We start from the raw sequence: 19,187 nt of genomic DNA, 5'->3' as shown, positions 1-19,187 counted from the left end.
ATTCTCAGCGTCACACCAGTGAATTGCAGCACGGTACTGAATTCTTATGTGGCAAAAGTTACACACACAATCACAATACTTAGCCACATCTGCTAACATTGCCTTTGTTCTCCTCTCTTGCGGTCTCCATCTCTCCCTCCAGCCCAAACAGCGGACCTCCCTCTCCTCCTCCCTGGATGTCCAGAACCAGAGGCCAGTCAACCACAGCTGTGATCCCTCTGAGGTGAGCTCGTCCCTGGGCTACGCCAGCTTCAGCACCAGCCCCCCTGCCAGCCCGCCAGTCAGCCCCAACCAGGACTCACCTGGCTCCAATGACGACTGCCCCCCCACAGGTACCCAGGGACAGATTTTGGACATAGCATGACTTGTAGAGAATGAGGGATCATGTCAGCGAGATTTAATTGGACAAATACTGGAAACAGCCAATTAGCCCCTATGAAATTGTCTTTTCCCTAGAGATTTTCACTCTTTTTGGGAATGTTTATCCATCTTCTTCCTTCCTATTCCCTTTGCGTGTAGTGGATCTGGAAGTTTCCATCTGGACACAATTTTCTAGTCTTTATTTAATTTATTCGCATTTTACCTCTAGGCCTTTTTCTCTTTTTCTCTCTGGCGTCCTCATTCACAGAGACCTTGAAGGGCGAGGGAGGGATGACATCTCGGCGATAGATTGATTCTGTCTGGCTTTTGTGACACCTGAAATCAGCCAGAGGTAACTCAGCTGTAGATAAGGTCTGGATCAGTGACGTTCTTCATGCAATATCATTCTCTGGTCCAACCATCTTACATAGGTGTCATCCAAAGTCAAACCAACCTCTGCCCTCTATCCACCTCTTGCAGGTGTTCTTGTAGATCTGAGAGGAATGGAAAGATGTAACGTAAGAAATATTGAACCAACCTCACCTTGCCCTCCAACTGGTGGGAATGTAATGTTATTGTTTAGTCCTGTCCAGTCATTTCAGATCTACTGTACACAAACAGTGCTGTGCTGCGTGTGTGCATTGGTGACTGTGTGTGTGTGTGTGTGTGTGTGTGTGTGTGTGTGTGTGTGTGTGTGTGTGTGTGTGTGTGTGTGTGTGTGTGTGTGTGTGTGTGTGTGTGTGTGTGTGTGTGTGTGTGTGTGTGTGTGTGTGTGTGTGCGCGCATGTGCGTGCGTGTGTGATGTTGCTTTCAATAGCAGCTCAAACATAGAACATGTGAGAATGATTAATAGCCATTGAATTCTACCGTGCAAATACTGTATACTATGCGTCATAGGGAAATAATGCACGCTCTAGAATGCCCTTCAGGCCAATCAGAAACAAGTATTCAACAATGCCATGGCACAGAATGAGCTCATGTAATAAGCTAACCTCACCTGATTTTAATAGACCATCCTCAGGTGTAGTATTTAGTTATCAATAGAACCAAGACACTCCCACTTCAAAGCACCCGCTGAAAGTTTTGCAACACATACACACACAGACACTTAATGTAAGTCGCTCTGGATAAGAGCGTCTGCTAAATGACTTAAATGTAAATGTTAACACCCTTCCCCCCGGCCGTGGGCAACGGCGTCTAGCCTGTGTGTGTGACTTTATTCTCTATTTCCTGTGTGTCGCAGTGATGATTACCAGGTGACGTGGCTGTCACCCACCCACATCTCAACAGAGAGGAGACAGGGGGAGAGATAAGGAGAGGTGACTAGAGGAGAGAGTAGAAGAGAGGACAACAGTATGTCCTTCTCTTTCTCCATAGTTGTATTCAGAGAGAGACCATGATCAAGTGTGTATGTGTTTATCTTTTTGTATGTGAAACAGAGGTGATTATCAGGCGTGTGTGTGTATCATGTCTCATTTGGTTATTTATGAAGAAGCAGATCAGAGGCTAGCTGCACATCCCTGGCTGTGACCCCACTCTCCCATGGTGTCTCAGGGGACATTTCCATTTCACACCCCACACTCATACAGGTTACCCAGTTGTACATGCAGTTAAAGGTGCAATATACAGAAATCACTCTGTCATTTCCTGGTTGCAAGAATGTGAATAGTTCACCTACTACCCGTTTATGTGACAAAACAAGCAATGCTGAGAGGGTGTAGAGAAGCATTGTATCGTGTAAACCACTGTGAAATATCTTTTCAATAACCAAAAATATTTTATTTTCAGTTTGTTTGAAGCCGAAATTAAAAGACGCAAAATGAAAACTTATGAATGGGAAGCATAGAAATAGAACAGATCAACCACTTTTTAGATTTGCTTTCAATTTTGTTTATTTATTTTTTATTTAATCTTTATTTAACGAGGCAAGTCCATTAAGAACAAATTCTTATTTACAATGACGGCCTACCCAGGGAGCAGTTTGTTAACTGCCTTGTTCAGGGGCAGAACAACAGATTTGTACCTTGTCAGCTTGGTGATTTGATCTAGCAACCTTTCGGTTACTGGCCCAACACTCTAAACCCATTCAATGAGAATGACAGATCTATAACTAACATTTCTATGTGAATTTGGTCGGGTTGCCCAAAAAGTGACACATTGCAGCTTTAAGCAGAACAAATTTAAGCCACCTTTTATTACCACAGATACAGTCACATACACTCGCACACACACACGAATGTGTAAACATGTGGGCGCACACACTCCATTTCCACTATTCAACAGACACCAGCAAACTTGGCTGGCACATCAAATCTGATACATCACAACGCGCCACCAGAGAAACAACTGTCTATCTCATTCTCTCTCTCGTCCTCTCTTTCGCCAGCATCCCTCTATCCGTCAACAGCCCCCAGGTCCAACTCCAGGAATAGATCTGTGCCCATTTTCCTTCTTTTTTTTATGAATGTTCCTCCTCTCCCCTCCTGCTCTCTATTTAATAGCTTTATAAGGTCCCTTGTGTTGTTGCCGTGGCAACAGCAAGCACATGAGGCTTATACATGTACAGCTGGATACATCAAGTGGAGAGCGAGAGATGGAGAGAGATCGGGGAAGCGAGAGAGGAGGGGAGCATTATCGAAGAGGAGAGAGGGAATAAGTGAAAGAGAATGAAAAAAAGAGGGAGTATGAGGAGAGAGATTGTGAGAAAAAAAGAAACTACAGAAGAAGTGGGAGAGAAGGGGGAGAGAGAAAGCCAGAGTGAGACAGAGGTAAATACATTTTTCCGCCCAACCGTAAAATGTCTCCTTCCTACCTTCCTGCCTCCATCCCTCTCTCATTTTTCAAAAGCTCTCCTGTGCTAGCCAAACAGTGGCTCAACGCTGGATCAACACTGACCAAACATTTACACAACGTCCCCTGTGCTACAGGGTAGGTGTAAGCCACCTGCGTGGGTGGGCGGCAGAAAGCTGGCTATTTATAGCTGGAGTAGCATTAGCATCTGTAGGTGGTAGAGTGGATGTTTCAGAAGAACCTTTATGTAACGTTTTGCTCGTTTTGCTGTGGCAGGCAGAGATGTTCCCTCTGGCATGTCAACACTGCAGTACCATTCCAGCAGCAGGTGACTGCAGCAGCCTTAGTGTGTGTGTGCGCTTTCCTGTGTAAGCCTGGACTTGTTTTCTTTTGACAGAAGGACAACAGTAACATACGGTACAGCAGTGGTCTTAAACCTCATTTACTTCTCTTTTTTATACCACAATGTCAGGTAAACAGGATGTAAATCAACTGTGTACACAGGAAGTGCTGTAATGTAAATATGAAGTCTACAGCGGTGTGGTTGATTTGCTGTCTTATTTTAGAACACCTACAACTGCCCCTCCTTCTTTCTTAAAGATTCCTTACTTCCTTTCTTATGCCCTTCCTTCCTTTCTTACGCCCTTCCTTGAGTTAATCCCACACACACACACACTAACAAACACAGACACACACACAAATTCAGCAACCACACACACAAGCACAGACACACATGGCTGTGGCCCCACTCTCCGAGGGTGTCTGGGGGAGTTGGGATACGCAAAAAACACATTTCCATTTCACACCTCGCACTCGTACAGGTTACCCAGTTCTACATGCAGCGAAACAGGACAAATAACTATAAGAAGTCACAGGGGCAGCAGGGACTCCAAAGACCACCATTAATCCTGGACACACACCATCAGCCTTTTGGTCCCTTGTGGCTCTTTTATCCTCTGTGCGTGTGTGTATTTGTACCAACTAGTATGTGTGTTCGTGCATGTAGGTGAGTGACTCCTCCATCTTGGCCTGTACACCATGTTCTGAACAGACCGGAATAGACCAGTGTTTTATGGGACTTTGATTGTCCTCACTTATATTCAATTATATGACTGCCCCTCCAATTGTCACCACACTCTACCTCTGTCTGCTGTGTGGCTACGTGTAGAAAATCACACATTGTACACCTCCTTTGAATGAGGCAGTCAATTCAAGGTACACTTTACAAGATGACATCATCACAGACAACAGACCAGAACATCAGCAGAATGAAAATCTGACCAAGACTGGCTATTGGCTTTCTCCAATAGGGGCGTATCTCAACGAGGAAGATGGGTGTGTGAATTCTGTGGATGTGAGTGAGCACCAAGGAAGAGAGAGCCCCCAGCTAGCACCAAGGAAGAGAGAGCCCCCAGATAGCACCAAGGAAGAGAGAGCCCCCAGCTAGCACCAAGGAAGAGAGAGCCCCCAGATAGCACCAAGGAAGAGAGAGCCCCCAGCTAGCACCAAGGAAGAGAGAGCCCCCAGCTAGCACCAAGGAAGAGAGAGCCCCATCTAGCACCAAGGAAGAGAGAGCCCCAGCTAGCACCAAGGAAGAGAGAGCCCCCCAGCTAGCACCAAGGAAGAGAGAGCCCCCAGCTAGCACCAAGGAAGAGAGAGCCCCAGCTAGCACCAAGGAAGAGAGACCCCCAGCTAGCACCAAGGAAGAGAGAGCCCCAGCTAGCACCAAGGAAGAGAGAGCCCCCAGCTAGCACCAAGGAAGAGAGAGCCCCCAGCTAGCACCAAGGAAGAGAGAGCCCCCAGCTAGCACCAAGGAAGAGAGAGCCCCCAGCTAGCACCAAGGAAGAGAGAGCCCCCAGCTAGCACCAAGGAAGAGAGAGCCCCCAGCTAGCACCAAGGAAGAGAGAGCCCCCAGCTAGCACCAAGGAAGAGAGACCCCCAGCTAGCACCAAGGAAGAGAGAGCTAGCACCAAGGAAGAGAGAGCTAGCACCAAGGAAGAGAGACCCAGCTAGCACCAAGGAAGAGAGACCAGCTAGCACCAAGGAAGAGAGACCCCCAGCTAGCACCAAGGAAGAGAGACCCCCAGCTAGCACCAAGGAAGAGAGAGCCCCCAGCTAGCACCAAGGAAGAGAGACCCCCAGCTAGCACCAAGGAAGAGAGACCCCCAGCTAGCACCAAGGAAGAGAGAGCCCCCAGCTAGCACCAAGGAAGAGAGAGCCCCCAGCTAGCACCAAGGAAGAGAGAGCCCCCAGCTAGCACCAAGGAAGAGAGACCCCCCAGCTAGCACCAAGGCAGTAATAAAGCAGTGCTATTATCTCCCACTGAGATTCTAATGAAGAGTTTTATTAAAGAGAACCAGACCCTTTTTGATCACACGTTCTCTCTAAAGAAACGCTTGTTTTGTCAAGCTGCGCTTCCCGCACCGTTTTCTGCTCTGTCCATGATTTTGTAATTACAATTAGCAGGGTTCTGATTGGTCTATAGCATGTGTGTGTATTTGGTGCTGCTGTATGGATTCATTCTTTCCTAGACTCTAACTGACCTGCCTGTCTGCCCCTCATTTCAACATCTCATTTTGATTTACATTTGGTTGAGTTGTCAACTAAGGTGAATTACACGTGAAATCAACAAGAAGAATTCACCATGTCATTGGATTTAGGTTGAAAGTTAGGTGAAAAAAAGAGGAAGTTCCCTTACGTTGATGCCTCTTTGTGCAAATCCAATCAGTTTTCCACATTGATTAAATGTCATCACATTGAATTGTGTTTGTTGAAATGATGTGGAAACAGCGTTGAGTCAACCAGTTTTTGCCTAATGGTCTGTCTCTTCTTCTTCCCTCTATCTTTCTCTCCCACATGTATTGAAGAACAAAAGAGGACTCCTCTGTCATTCTCTCACTTTTGTCTTTCTGTAATCTTCCTCTGAGGTCTTTTTATGGACTGACTGACTCCAAGTTATGGTGACTCATGTCTAGAGCCTCTTACAGTTGAACAGAATAGAGGGCAGTTCAGTAGAGTAGAGAGGAATGGAACTTTTCCACAGAAGACATTCCAACCCCTTCACACATCGCAAACCATCAGGCAACGCTAGAGGTTTTCTATGCTAATCAACGCATGGCTAACCAACGCATGGCAAACCAATGCATGGCAAACCAACGCATGGCTAACCAAATGGGTCTCTTGGCTTCCCAACGCTATCTTTCTCTCCAATGCATTGTAAACCAACGATGGCTAATGAATTCTCTCATGGTCTTTCTGTAATCTTGCATGGCTGAGGTCTTTTTACGGATGGCTGACTCCAAGTTATGGCAAACCAACGCATGGCTAGAGCCTCTTACAGGCTAACCAACTCATGGCTTACAAAGCATGGCAAACCAACGAATGGCTTTTCCAACAGAATGGCAACCAACGCATGGCTAACCAACACATGGCTAACCATCAGGCATGGCTAACCAACGCTATGGCTAACCAACGCATGGCAACCGAACGCATGGCTAACCAACGCATGGCAAACCAACGCATGGCAAACCAACGCATGGCTAACCAACGCATGGCAAACCAACGCATGGCAAACCAACGCATGGCTTACCAAAGCATGGCTAACCAACGCATGGCAAAGATCTTGTAGAGAAAAACAACAGTTGTTGAACTGCACTAACTCAAATATATTTGGGTAGATATGTATAGAACGCAATAGTATAGAACAAAACAGTGTATGGCCGGACAGGGCAGGTTAAGGTAGGAAAGCAGTCCGTCAGTGACGGCCCCACATTCCTCTATGATGTTGTGGTACATGCAGCTCTCTGTCTCCCCCTGAGGCACTGTCAGCGGATGGCCGGGCCCAGCAATGTCATTAAGAGACTCCACTGATTACCTTTAAACCACCAATGGGAATGCACTGCACAGAACCCACACATATTATCTTCAGGGCACACACACATTCCCATAGGCATGTACAGGGTCTTCAGAAAGTATTCACACCCCTTGATTTTTCCAAATTTTTCTGTGTTACAGCCTGGTTTTAAAATGAATTGAATTTAGATTTTTTTGGTCATTGGCATACACACAATATCCCATAATGTCAAAGTGGAATTATGTTTTTCAAAATGTTTTACAAATTAATTACAATTTAAAAAATGAAATATAATGCATCAGTAAGTATTCAACCTCTTTGTTATGGTCAGCCTAAATAAGTTCAGGAATAAATTTGTACTTAACAAGTCACATATGAAGTTGCATTGACTCACTCTGTGTACAATAATAGTGTTTAACATGATTTGTGAATGTCTACCTCAGCTCTGTACCCCACACATACAATTATCTGTAAGGTCCCTCAGTCAAGCAGTGAATTTCAAACACAGATTCTACCACAAAGACCAATGCCAATGCCTCGCAACCTATTGGTAAATATGTCCAAAAAAACAACAGAAATTGAATATCCCTTTGAGCATGATATTAATTACACTTTGGGGGCTGTATCAATACACCCAGTCACTGCAAAAATGCAGGCGTCCATCTTAACTCAGTTTCCGGAGAGGAAGGAAACCACTCAGGGATTTCAACATGAGGCCAATGGTGACTTTAAAACAGTTAATGGTTAATGAGGTTAATGGCTGTGATAGGAGGACTGAGGATGGATCAACAACATTGTAGTTACTCCACAATACTAACCTAATTGACAGAGTGAAAAGAATGAAGCCTGTACAGAATAAAACATTCCAAAACATGCATCCTGTTTGCAACAAGGCATTAAGTAATACTGCAAAAACGCTCAAATTTTTCAAGCACAGTGGTGGGTGCTTCATGTTATGGGTATGATTGTAATCATTAACAATGGGGGAGTTTTCTGGATGAAACAGAATGGAGATAAGTGCAGGCAAAACCTGTTTCGGTCTGCTTTCCACCAGATACTGGGAGATTAATTCACCTTTCAGCAGGACGATAACCCAAGCCACAAGGCCAAATCTACACTTTTGCTTAGTTACTTACCAAAAAGAAAGTGAATGTTCCTGAGTGGCCAAGTTACAAATGTTGACTTAAATCTTCTGAAAATCTATGGAGAGACTTGAAAATGGTTGTCTAGCAATGATCGGCAACCAATTTAACAGTGATTGAAGAATTTTGAAAAGAATGTTGCACAATCCAGGTGTGGAAAGCTCTCAGAGCTGTAATCGCTGCCAAAGGTGCTTCTACAAAGTATTGACTCAGGGGTGTGAATACTTATGTAAATGAGATGTTTCTGTATTTCATTTTCAATACATTTTCTAAAATTCAAAAATAAATGTTTTCACTTTGCCATTATGTGCTATTTTATTTAATCCATTTTGAATTCACACTGTAACACAACAAAATGTGGAAAAAGTAAAGGGGAATGAATACTTTCTGAAGGCACTGTATACAATGTACATACTGTATTCTAGTCATATAACACTGGTCATTTTAATGATGTTTACATACAAACAACGCCTTTAAATGTGTATGTGTGTATAAGGTTGAAGTCAAAGTTTATATACTGTCACGTTGGTTGAAAGGATCAGACCAAGACGCAGCGTGGTATTCGTACATTCTCTTTATTAAAAGAATGAACACAGAAAAAACTAACAAAATAACAAACGAAACGTGAAGCTATACAATATCGCTGGAGACCACGGACTGGAGACTGTCGCCGGAGGCCCCGGACTGGAGACCGTCGCCGGAGGCCCCGGACGGGGACCGTCGCCGGAGGCCCCGGACTGGAGACCGTTGCCGGAAGCTCTGGACTGTGGAGGCGCACTGGAGGTCTGATGCGTGGGACCGGTAGAGGTGGCTGATGACACGCACCTCAGGGTGAGTGCGGGGAAGAGGCACAGGACATACTGGACTGTGGATGCGCACTGGAGACCTGATGCGTGGGACCTGTACAGGTGGAACCGGGCTGGTGACACGCACCTCAGGGCGAGTGCGGAGAGGGGGCACAGGACGTACTGGACTGTGGAGGCGCACTGGAGACCTGGAGCGTAGAGATGGCACAATGCTTCCTGGCTGGATGCTCACTTTAGCTTGATACGTGCGGAAGCTGGCACAGGACTCACTGGGCTGTGAAGGCGTACTGGCGATACAGTACGTAGAGCGGGCGCAGGATATCCTGGTCCGAAGAGGTGTACTGGAGACCAGGAGCGCTGAGCCGGCACAACCCGTCCTGGCTGGATGCCCACTCTAGCGCGGCAAATGCGAGGAGCTGGAACAGAGCGCACCCAGCTATGAATGCCCACTGGAGACTCTGTGCATCAACGCATAACACGGTGCCTGACCCGTCACACGCTCCCCACGGTAAGCAGGAGGAGTTGGCTCAGGTCTAAACCCTACCTCCGCCAATCTTCCTGTGTGCCCCATCCCCTTGTGTGTGTGTGTATATATATATATATATATATATATATATATATATATATATATATATATATATATATACACACACACACACACACACACATATATATATATATATATATATATATATATATATATATATATATATACATACACACACACACACACACACACACACACACACACACACACACACACACACACACACACACACACACACACACACACACACACACACACACACACACACACACACACAGTGGGGCAAAAAAGTATTTAGTCAGCCACCAATTGTGCAAGTTCTCCCAGTTAAAAAGATGAGAGGCCTGTAATTTTCATCATAGGTACACTTCAACTATGACAGACAAAATGAGAAAAAATCCAGAAAATCACATTGTAGGATTTTTTAAATGAATTTATTTGCAAATTGTGGTGGAAAATAAGTATTTGGTCACCTACAAACAAGCAAGATTTCTGGCTCTCACAGACCTGTAACTTCTTCTTTAAGAGGCTCATCTGTCTTCCACTCATTACCTGTATTAATGGCACCTGTTTGAACTTGTTATCAGTATTTTTATTTTTTTATTTTACCTTTATTTAACCAGGCAAGTCAGTTAAGAACACATTCTTATTTTCAATGACGGCCTGGGAACAGTGGGTTAACTGCCTGTTCAGGGGCAGAACGACAGATTTGTACCTTGTCAGCTCTGGGGTTGAAAAGCTACCTGTCCACAACCTCAAACAGTCACACTCCAGACACCACTATGGCCAAGACCAAAGAGCTGTCAAAGGACACCAGAAACAAAATTGTAGACCTGCAACAGGCTGGGAAGACTGAATCTGCAATAGGTAAGCAGCTTGGTTTGAAGTTTGAAATCAACTGTGGGAGCAATTATTAGGAAATGGAAGGCATACAAGACATTTACATTTACATTACATTTAAGTCATTTAGCAGACGCTCTTATCCAGAGCGACTTACAAATTGGTGCATTCACCTTATGACATCCAGTGGGACAGTCACTTAACAATAGTGCATCTAAAACTTAGGGGGGGTGGGGTGAGAGGGATTACTTAACCTATCCTAGGTATTCCTTAAAGAGGTGGGGTTTCAGGTGTCTCCGGAAGGTGGTGATTGACTCCGCTGTCCTGGCGTCGTGAGGGAGTTTGTTCCACCATTGGGGGCCAGGGCAGCGAACAGTTTTGACTGGGCTGAGCGGGAGCTGTACTTCCTCAGTGGTAGGGAGGCGAGCAGGCCAGAGGTGGATGAACGCAGTGCCCTTGTTTGGGTGTAGGGCCTGATCAGAGCCTGGAGGTACTGAGGTGCCGTTCCCCTCACAGCTCCGTAGGCAAGCACCAATGGTCTTGTAGCGGATGCGAGCTTCAACTGGAAGCCAGTGGAGAGAACGGAGGAGCGGGGTGACGTGAGAGAACTTGGGAAGGTTGAACACCAGACGGGCTGCGGCGTTCTGGATGAGTTGAAGGGGTTTAATGGCACAGGCAGGGAGCCCAGCCAACAGCGAGTTGCAGTAATCCAGACGGGAGATGACAAGTGCCTGGATTAGGACCTGCGCCGCTTCCTGTGTGAGGCAGGGTCGTACTCTGCGGATGTTGTAGAGCATGAACCTACAGGAACGGGCCACCGCCTTGATGTTAGTTGAGAACGACAGGGTGTTGTCCAGGATCACGCCAAGGTTCTTGGCGCTCTGGGAGGAGGACACAATGGAGTTGTCAACCGTGATGGCGAGATCATGGAACGGGCAGTCCTTCCCCGGGAGGAAGAGCAGCTCCGTCTTGCCGAGGTTCAGCTTGAGGTGGTGATCCGTCATCCACACTGATATGTCTGCCAGACATGCAGAGATGCGATTCGCCACCTGGTCATCAGAAGGGGGAAAGGAGAAGATTAATTGTGTGTCGTCTGCATAGCAATGATAAGAGAGACCATGTGAGGTTATGACAGAGCCAAGTGACTTGGTGTATAGCGAGAATAGGAGAGGGCCAAGAACAGAGCCCTGGGGACACCAGTGGTGAGAGCGCGTGGTGAGGAGACAGATTCTCGCCACGCCACCTGGTAGGAGCGACCTGTCAGGTAGGACGCAATCCAAGCGTGGGCCGCGCCGGAGATGCCCAACTCGGAGAGGGTGGAGAGGAGGATCTGATGGTTCACAGTATCGAAGGCAGCCGATAGATCTAGAAGGATGAGAGCAGAGGAGAGAGAGTTAGCTTTAGCAGTGCGGAGCGCCTCCGTGATACAGAGGAGAGCAGTCTCGGTTGAATGACTAGTCTTGAAACCTGACTGATTTGGATCAAGAAGGTCATTCAGAGAGAGATAGCGGGAGAGCTGGCCAAGGACGGCACGTTCAAGAGTTTTGGAGAGAAAAGAAAGAAGGGATACTGGTCTGTAATTGTTGACATCGGAGGGATCGAGTGTAGGTTTTTTCAGAAGGGGTGCAACTCTCGCTCTCTTGAAGACGGAAGGGACGTAGCCAACGGTCAGGGATGAGTTGATGAGCGAGGTGAGGTAAGGGAGAAGGTCTCCGGAAATGGTCTGGAGAAGAGAGGAGGGGATAGGGTCAAGCGGGCAGGTTGTTGGGCGGCCGTCCGTCACAAGACGCGAGATTTCATCTGGAGAGAGAGGGGAGAAAGAGGTCAGAGCACAGGGTAGGGCAGTGTGAGCAGAACCAGCGGTGTCGTTTGACTTAGCAAACGAGGATCGGATGTCGTCGACCTTCTTTTCAAAATGGTTGACGAAGTCATCTGCAGAGAGGGAGGAGGGGGGGGAGGGGGCGGAGGATTCAGGAGGGAGGAGAAGGTGGCAAAGAGCTTCCTAGGGTTAGAGGCAGATGCTTGGAATTTAGCGTGGTAGAAAGTGGCTTTAGCAGCAGAGACAGAGGAGGAAAATGTAGAGAGGAGGGAGTGAAAGGATGCCAGGTCCGCAGGGAGGCGAGTTTTCCTCCATTTCCGCTCGGCTGCCCGGAGCCCTGTTCTGTGAGCTCGCAATGAGTCATCGAGCCACGGAGCGGGAGGGGAGGACCGAGCCGGCCTGGAGGATAGGGGACATAGAGAGTCAAGGGATGCAGAGAGGGAGGAGAGGAGGGTTGAGGAGGCAGAATCAGGAGATAGGTGGGAGAAGGTTTGAGCGGAGGGAAGAGATGATAGGATGGAAGAGGAGAGAGTAGCGGGGGAGAGAGAGCGAAGGTTGGGACGGCGCGATACCATCCGAGTAGGGGCAGTGTGGGAGGTGTTGGATGAGAGCGAGAGGGAAAAGGATACAAGGCAGTGGTCGGAGACTTGGAGGGGAGTTGCAATGAGGTTAGTGGAAGAACAGCATCTAGTAAAGATGAGGTCGAGCGTATTGCCTGCCTTGTGAGTAGGGGGGGAAGGTGAGAGGGTGAGGTCAAAAGAGGAGAGGAGTGGAAAGAAGGAGGCAGAGAGGAAAGAGTCAAAGGTAGACGTGGGGAGGTTAAAGTCGCCCAGAACTGTGAGAGGTGAGCCGTCCTCAGGAAAGGAGCTTATCAAGGCATCAAGCTCATTGATGAACTCTCCGAGGGAACCTGGAGGGCGATAAATGATAAGGATGTTAAGCTTGAAAGGGCTAGTAACTGTGACAGCATGGAATTCAAAGGAGGCGATAGACAGATGGGTAAGGGGAGAAAGAGAGAATGACCACTTGACCACTGATAATCTCCCTCGATCTGGGGCTCCACGCAAGATCTCACCCCATGGAGTCAAAATAATCACAAGAATGGTGAGCAAAAATCCCAGAACCACACGGGGGGACCTAGTGAATGATCTGCAGAGAGCTGGGACCAAAGTAACAAAGCCTACCATCAGTAGCACACTACGCCACCAGGGACTCAAATCCAGCAGTGCTAGACATGTCCCCTTGCTTAAGCCAGTACATGTCCAGGCCCGTCTGAAGTTTGCTAGAGAGCATTTGGATGATCCAGAAGAAAATTGGGAGAATGTCATATGGTCAGATGAAACCAAAATAGACCTTTTTGGTAAAAACTCAACTCATTGTGTTTGGAGGACAAAGAATGCTGAGTTGCATCCAAAAAACACCATACCTACTGTGAAGCATGGGGGTGGAAACATCATGCTTTGGGGCTGTTTTTCTGCAAAGGGACCAGGATGACTGATCTGTGTAAAGGAAAGAATGAATGGGGCCATGTATCATAAGATTGAGTGAAAACCTCATTCCATCAGCAAGGGCATTGAAGATGAAACATGGCTGGGTTTTTCAGCATGACAATGATCCCAAACACACCGCCTGGGTAACGAAGGAGTGGCTTCGTAAGAAGCATTTCAAGGTCCTGGAGTGGCCTAACCAGTCTCCAGATCTCAACCCTATATAAAATCTTTGGAGGGAGTTGAAAGTCTGTGTTGCCCAGCAACAGCCCCAAAACATCACTGCTCTAGAGGAGATCTGCATGGAGGAAATGGCCGAAATACCAGCAACATTGCCAACAAAGGGTATATGACAAAGTACTGAGATAAACTTTTGTTATTGACCAAATACTAATTTTCCACAATAATTTGCAAATAAATTCATTAAAAATCCTACTATATGATTTTCTGGATTTTTTTTTTCTCATTTTGTCTGTCATAGTTGAAGTGTACCTATGATGAAAATTACAGGCCTCTCTCATCTTTTTAAGTGGGAGAACTTGCACAATTGGTGGCTGACTAAATACTTTTTTGCCCCACCGTATATATACCAGACTCTGAAATAGCTCATTCTGATATTTCTTAATTTTTCTGTCATAAGTGTATTTTATTTGTATTTTTATTCACTGAGCTACAGGATGTGTTTGTGTTTGAAAGAGAGTGTGTGTGCCTGGTGTGGCAAAGTAATATTAATTGTCTCTTTTACATCATTCCCCCAAAAATCAAACTCTTGTTCCTTATATCACTCGACAACAAAACGGGTTACCCACTGCCAGTGGGAGATAAATTGGTTGCCGTGGTGATATTCCAGCATACATCGAGCAAGAATGAAAGTGTGAATTCAATATCTCCTCACAGTCCCTGTGGTTCCTCTTTCAGTCTAGGTGGACTCGATCGATTCTCATGGCTATCACACATGAAAGAATGTAGCCTACACAACAACCAGAGTCTACTTTCATCTTTCTTCTCCCCCCTGAGGTGACTGGTGCAGCTATGGAAGACCTGTTTACTCCTGTTAGTGAGATGCTAGCACTTTAAATGGAAGATATGTATTGCTTGTAGCATGTAACACTATAACTGTGTTGCAGGCTAGGTTATGGCTTTTTAATGTTTCTAGCTAAGGCACTAGCTCTGGGCACTAACAAAAGCATCAGAGCTCAGATAAGACCAAGGAATTCCTGCTACATTAGCAGAAGTCTCTCACTTAGAAGACCTTTTTACATCAAGTAGTTTGTTAGTGTAGCATTAGCCTAGCACCATTAGCCTAGCGCCTTTAGCCTAGCACCACCAGAAATCATAATTCAGAAAGCAGCCGGACAGGCCCCTTTCATCTAAAGGATGACAGACACGTCTGATATTGCTCTGTAGTTTTTAATAAGCTCAACGAGTCGCCGCGCCCGAGATAGAAAAATAAACAAGATTGTATCAGATGTTGTCGTCCCCCCTAGACAGGAGACCCCAATGTATTAGAAATGTAATGAAATTGAGCGTGTGCATGTCTACCAGTATGTGCATGCATGTCTGGGGTTTTCTCTATGGACTGACAGAACTCATATTGTGTTGATTTTTTTGTTTTAGAAAATGTCTTTTGAAAAAACCTTGATCGTTTGGTCAGTTTCATTCCATGGTGGAGAGTCAGTTTATCAGTGTATCTTGTAGCACAGTCACAGTTCTAGAAACAGCCAAAACTGTTCGGAGAATCAACTGGAGTTTTGGTCACTGCAATCTTTTTGTGATTATGGGAGTTGTGATTGTGGGTATATTGGTCATTGCTGCTGACTTGCACCAGAGATTCAATGTTCCCTCTTAGACTACCCTGAGAATACTGCCTTTCTACTGCTATAATACTTTCCTATCGTACTCGCGTTCTCTCTCTCTCTCTCTCTCTCTCTCTCTCTCTCTCTCTCTCTCTCTCTCTCTCTCTCTCTCTCTCTCTCTCTCTCTCTCTCTCTCTCTCTCTCTCTCTCTCTCTCTCTCTCTCTCTCATGCTCTCTTTCTATATCTCTCTCACACAATCTTGACTTATTTTTTCACTCTGTCAGTCTCCACACCCTGCCCTCTTGTAATCTGTCAGTCTCCACCCCCTGCCCTCTTGTAATCTGTCAATCTCCACCCCTGCCCTCTTGTGATCGGTCAGTCTCCACCCCTGCCCTCTTGTGATCTGTCAGTCTCCACCCCTGCCCTCTTGTCATCTGTCAGTCTCCACCCCTTGCCCTCTTGTGATCTGTCAGTCTCCACCCCTGCCCTCTTGTGATTGGTCACTCCCCCCCTGCCCTCTTGTGATCTGTCTGTCTCTACACCCTGCCCTCTTGTGATATGTCAGTCTCCACCCCCTGCCCTCTTGTGATATGTCAGTCTCCACCCCCTGCCCTCTTGTGATCTGTCAGTCTCCACCCCCTGCCCTCTTGTGATCTGTCAGTTTCCACCCCTTGCCCTCTTGTGATCTGTCAGTCTCCACCTCTTGTGATCTGTCAGTCTCCACCCCTGCCCTCTTGTGATCTGTCAGTCTCTACCCCTTGCCCTCTTGTGATCTGTCAGTCTCCACCCCCTGCCCTCTTGTGATATGTCTCTCTACCCCTGCCATCTTGTGATCTGTCCCTTAGTTCCCCCATCATTTTCTCCCTCCTTTCTCTGTCTCTCCCTCCTGTCTCTCTCTGTCTCTCCCTCCTTCCAGCCCAGTGTATCTCCGACAGCAGCCTCAGAGTAATGGAGGTCTATACTTGGCAGGAAACGGGTGGCTGCTCAGTACGGTGCAGTAAACATTTGTTAACAAGCAATTAAACGTGTCCTGTTTAATCCCGCTGGGGGCGGGGGCGTGCAATCACTCACAACACCTGCTCAGGACGGAGGAGACAAGGTTAGGGAAGAGGGCAGGACAGGAAGAGAGAGGAGAAAAGGGAAGAGGGCAGAACAGGAGGGAAGAAAAGGAGGGAAGAAAGACAGGAAGAGAGAGGAGAAAAGTGAGGGAAGAGGGCAGAACAGGAAGAGAGAGGAGAAAAGTGAGGGAAGAGGGCAGAACAGGAAGAGAGAGGAGAAAAGTGAGGGAAGAGGGCAGAACAGGAAGAGGGCAGAACAGGAAGAAAGAGGAGAAAAGCGAGAGGGCAGAAGGAAGAGAGAGGAGAAAGGCGAGGGAAGAGGGCAGAACAGGAAGAGAGAGGACAAGAAAGAGGGCAGAGGGAAGAGGGCAGAACAGGGGAAGAGGGCAGAACAGGAAGAAAAGAAAAGAGGGAAGAGGGCAGAACAGGAAGAGAGAGAGAAAGGCGAGGGAAGAGGGCAGGACAGGAAGAGAGATGAGAAAGGCGAGGTAAGAGGGCAGGACAGGAAGAGATGAGAAAGGCAAGGTAAGAGGGCAGGACAGGAAGAGAGAGGAGAAAAGGGCATTCTCTCGCCTTTTTGCGTCATCCCTTTTCATCCTTCTCTCTCTCTCTTTCCTGTGAGTGGTAGAATAACATTGTTGTGGGTGGGAGGGCCATTATGTGTTGGTTTAACTCCGTTTCTGGAATTGTAAATACAGTACAATAAAGTAAATAAAGTCTCATTCACAAGCACGTGACCTTACCACTGTAGCGTATGTGTATTAATGTGTGTTTGTAACTGTCAACAGGAAGACTACGCCTCTGTGTGTGTGTGTGCGCCCATGCATGTACCGCGAGGTTTGCAGGTATGCTGTGTGGGGCAACAGGAGCCTTATCAGGTCTCAGACTAGGTGTGTACTTGTAAGACTGGGTGTGTACCTGTAAGACTGGGTGTGTGCACTTGTCAGACTGGGTGTGCACTTGTCAGACTGGGTGTGTGCACTTGTAAGACTGGGTGTGTGCACTTGTAAGACTGGGTGTGTGCACTTGTAAGACTGGGTGTGTGCACTTGTCAGACTGGGTGTGTGCACTTGTAAGACTGGGTGTGCACTTGTCAGACTGGGTGTGCACTTGTCAGACTGGGTGTGCACTTGTAAAAACTGGGTGTGTGCACTTGTCAGACTGGGTGTGTGCACTTGTTAGACTGGGTGTGCACTTGTCAGACTGGGTGTGCACTTGTAAGACTGGGTGTGTACTTGTAAGACTGGGTGTGCACTTGTCAGACTGGGTGTGCACTTGTAAGACTGGGTGTGCACTTGTAAGACTGGGTGTGCACTTGTAAGACTGGGTGTGCACTTGTCAGACTGGGTGTGCACTTGTAAGACTGGGTGTGTGCACTTGTAAGACTGGGTGTGTGCACTTGTAAGACTGGGTGTGCACTTGTCAGACTGGGTGTGCACTTGTCAGACTGGGTGTGCACTTGTCAGACTGGGTGTGTGCACTTGTCAGACTGGGTGTGTGCACTTGTAAGACTGGGTGTGTGCACTTGTAAGACTGGGTGTGTGCACTTGTAAGACTGGGTGTGTGCACTTGTAAGACTGGGTGTGTGCACTTGTAAGACTGGGTGTGCACTTGTAAGACTGGGTGTGCACTTGTAAGACTGGGTGTGCACTTGTAAGCATATTTCAGTCGTGTAAGTCTGTATGTATGTGAAGCCAGGTAGTAGCAAGGTTTGACAGTAATGGCATAACAGATGGACAGTTGACAGTATGGATTAACAGCTGCCTAGTCCACGCTAGGAGGTGACCTGAGGTAAGACACACCTACACAGAGGACAGAATACAGAGAGAGAGATTTGTCTGTCCAAGTTGAGGTCTCTCTCTCCTTCATCTGACTCATGCTGTGTTTATATGGATGGATCATTTTTGATTCATGGCTGAACAGTCTTCTCTCCTCCGTAAATTTTCTTTACCTCCGTTCACCTCCGCTGTTCTTTCTTTCTAGATCAATAATGTTTTTTTTGGCATGGGAAAGATATGTTTACATTGCCGAAGCATCTGAAATAAATAATGAACAAAAGTGAAATGAACAGTAAACATTACACTCATATTATGTCTATATACAGTGTTGTAACTATGTGTAAATAGCTAAGTACAAAGGGAAATAAATAAACATAAATATGGGTTGTATTTACAATGGTGTTTGTTCTTCACTGGTTGCCCTTTTCTTGTGGCAACAGGACACAAATCTTGCTGCTTTGATGGCACACTGTGGTATTTCACCCAATAGATATGGGAGTTTATCAAAATTGGATTTGTTTTCAAATTCTTTATAGGTCTGTGCAATCTGAGGGAAATTTGTGTCTCTAATATGGTCATACATTGGGCAGGAGGTTCGGAAGTGCAGCTCAGTTTCCACCTCATTTTGTGGGCAGTGAACACATAGCCTGTCTTCTCTTGAGAACCAGGTCGGCCTATAGCAGCCTTTCTCAATAGCAAGGCTATGCTCACGGAGTCTGTACATAGTAAAAGATTTCCTTAATTTTGGGTCAGTCACAGTGGTCAGGTATCCTGCCACTGTGTACTCTCTGTTTAGGGCCAAATAGCATTCTAGTTTGCTTAGTTTATTTTTTGTTAATGATTTCCTATGTGTTAAGTAATGATCTTTTTGTTTTCTCATGATTTGGTTGAGTCTAATTGTGTTGCTGTC

The 19,187-nt window shown here is 46.5% G+C and overlaps 1 protein-coding gene across 1 annotated transcript in view; it reads left to right on the top strand.

Moving 5' to 3' along the window:
• The window catches only part of LOC123994385 (ankyrin repeat and sterile alpha motif domain-containing protein 1B-like), a 509,344-nt gene that overhangs the window by 292,792 nt on the left and 197,365 nt on the right, over positions 1 to 19,187 (top strand). The window contains 1 exon segment of the mRNA XM_046296905.1: positions 143 to 332. Coding sequence (XP_046152861.1) covers positions 143 to 332 — 190 coding nt within the window.

This window comes from Oncorhynchus gorbuscha, linkage group LG14 (assembly GCF_021184085.1).
Source record: "Oncorhynchus gorbuscha isolate QuinsamMale2020 ecotype Even-year linkage group LG14, OgorEven_v1.0, whole genome shotgun sequence".
Lineage (NCBI taxonomy): Eukaryota > Metazoa > Chordata > Actinopteri > Salmoniformes > Salmonidae > Oncorhynchus > Oncorhynchus gorbuscha.
This window is presented reverse-complemented; position numbering and strand designations above follow the sequence as displayed.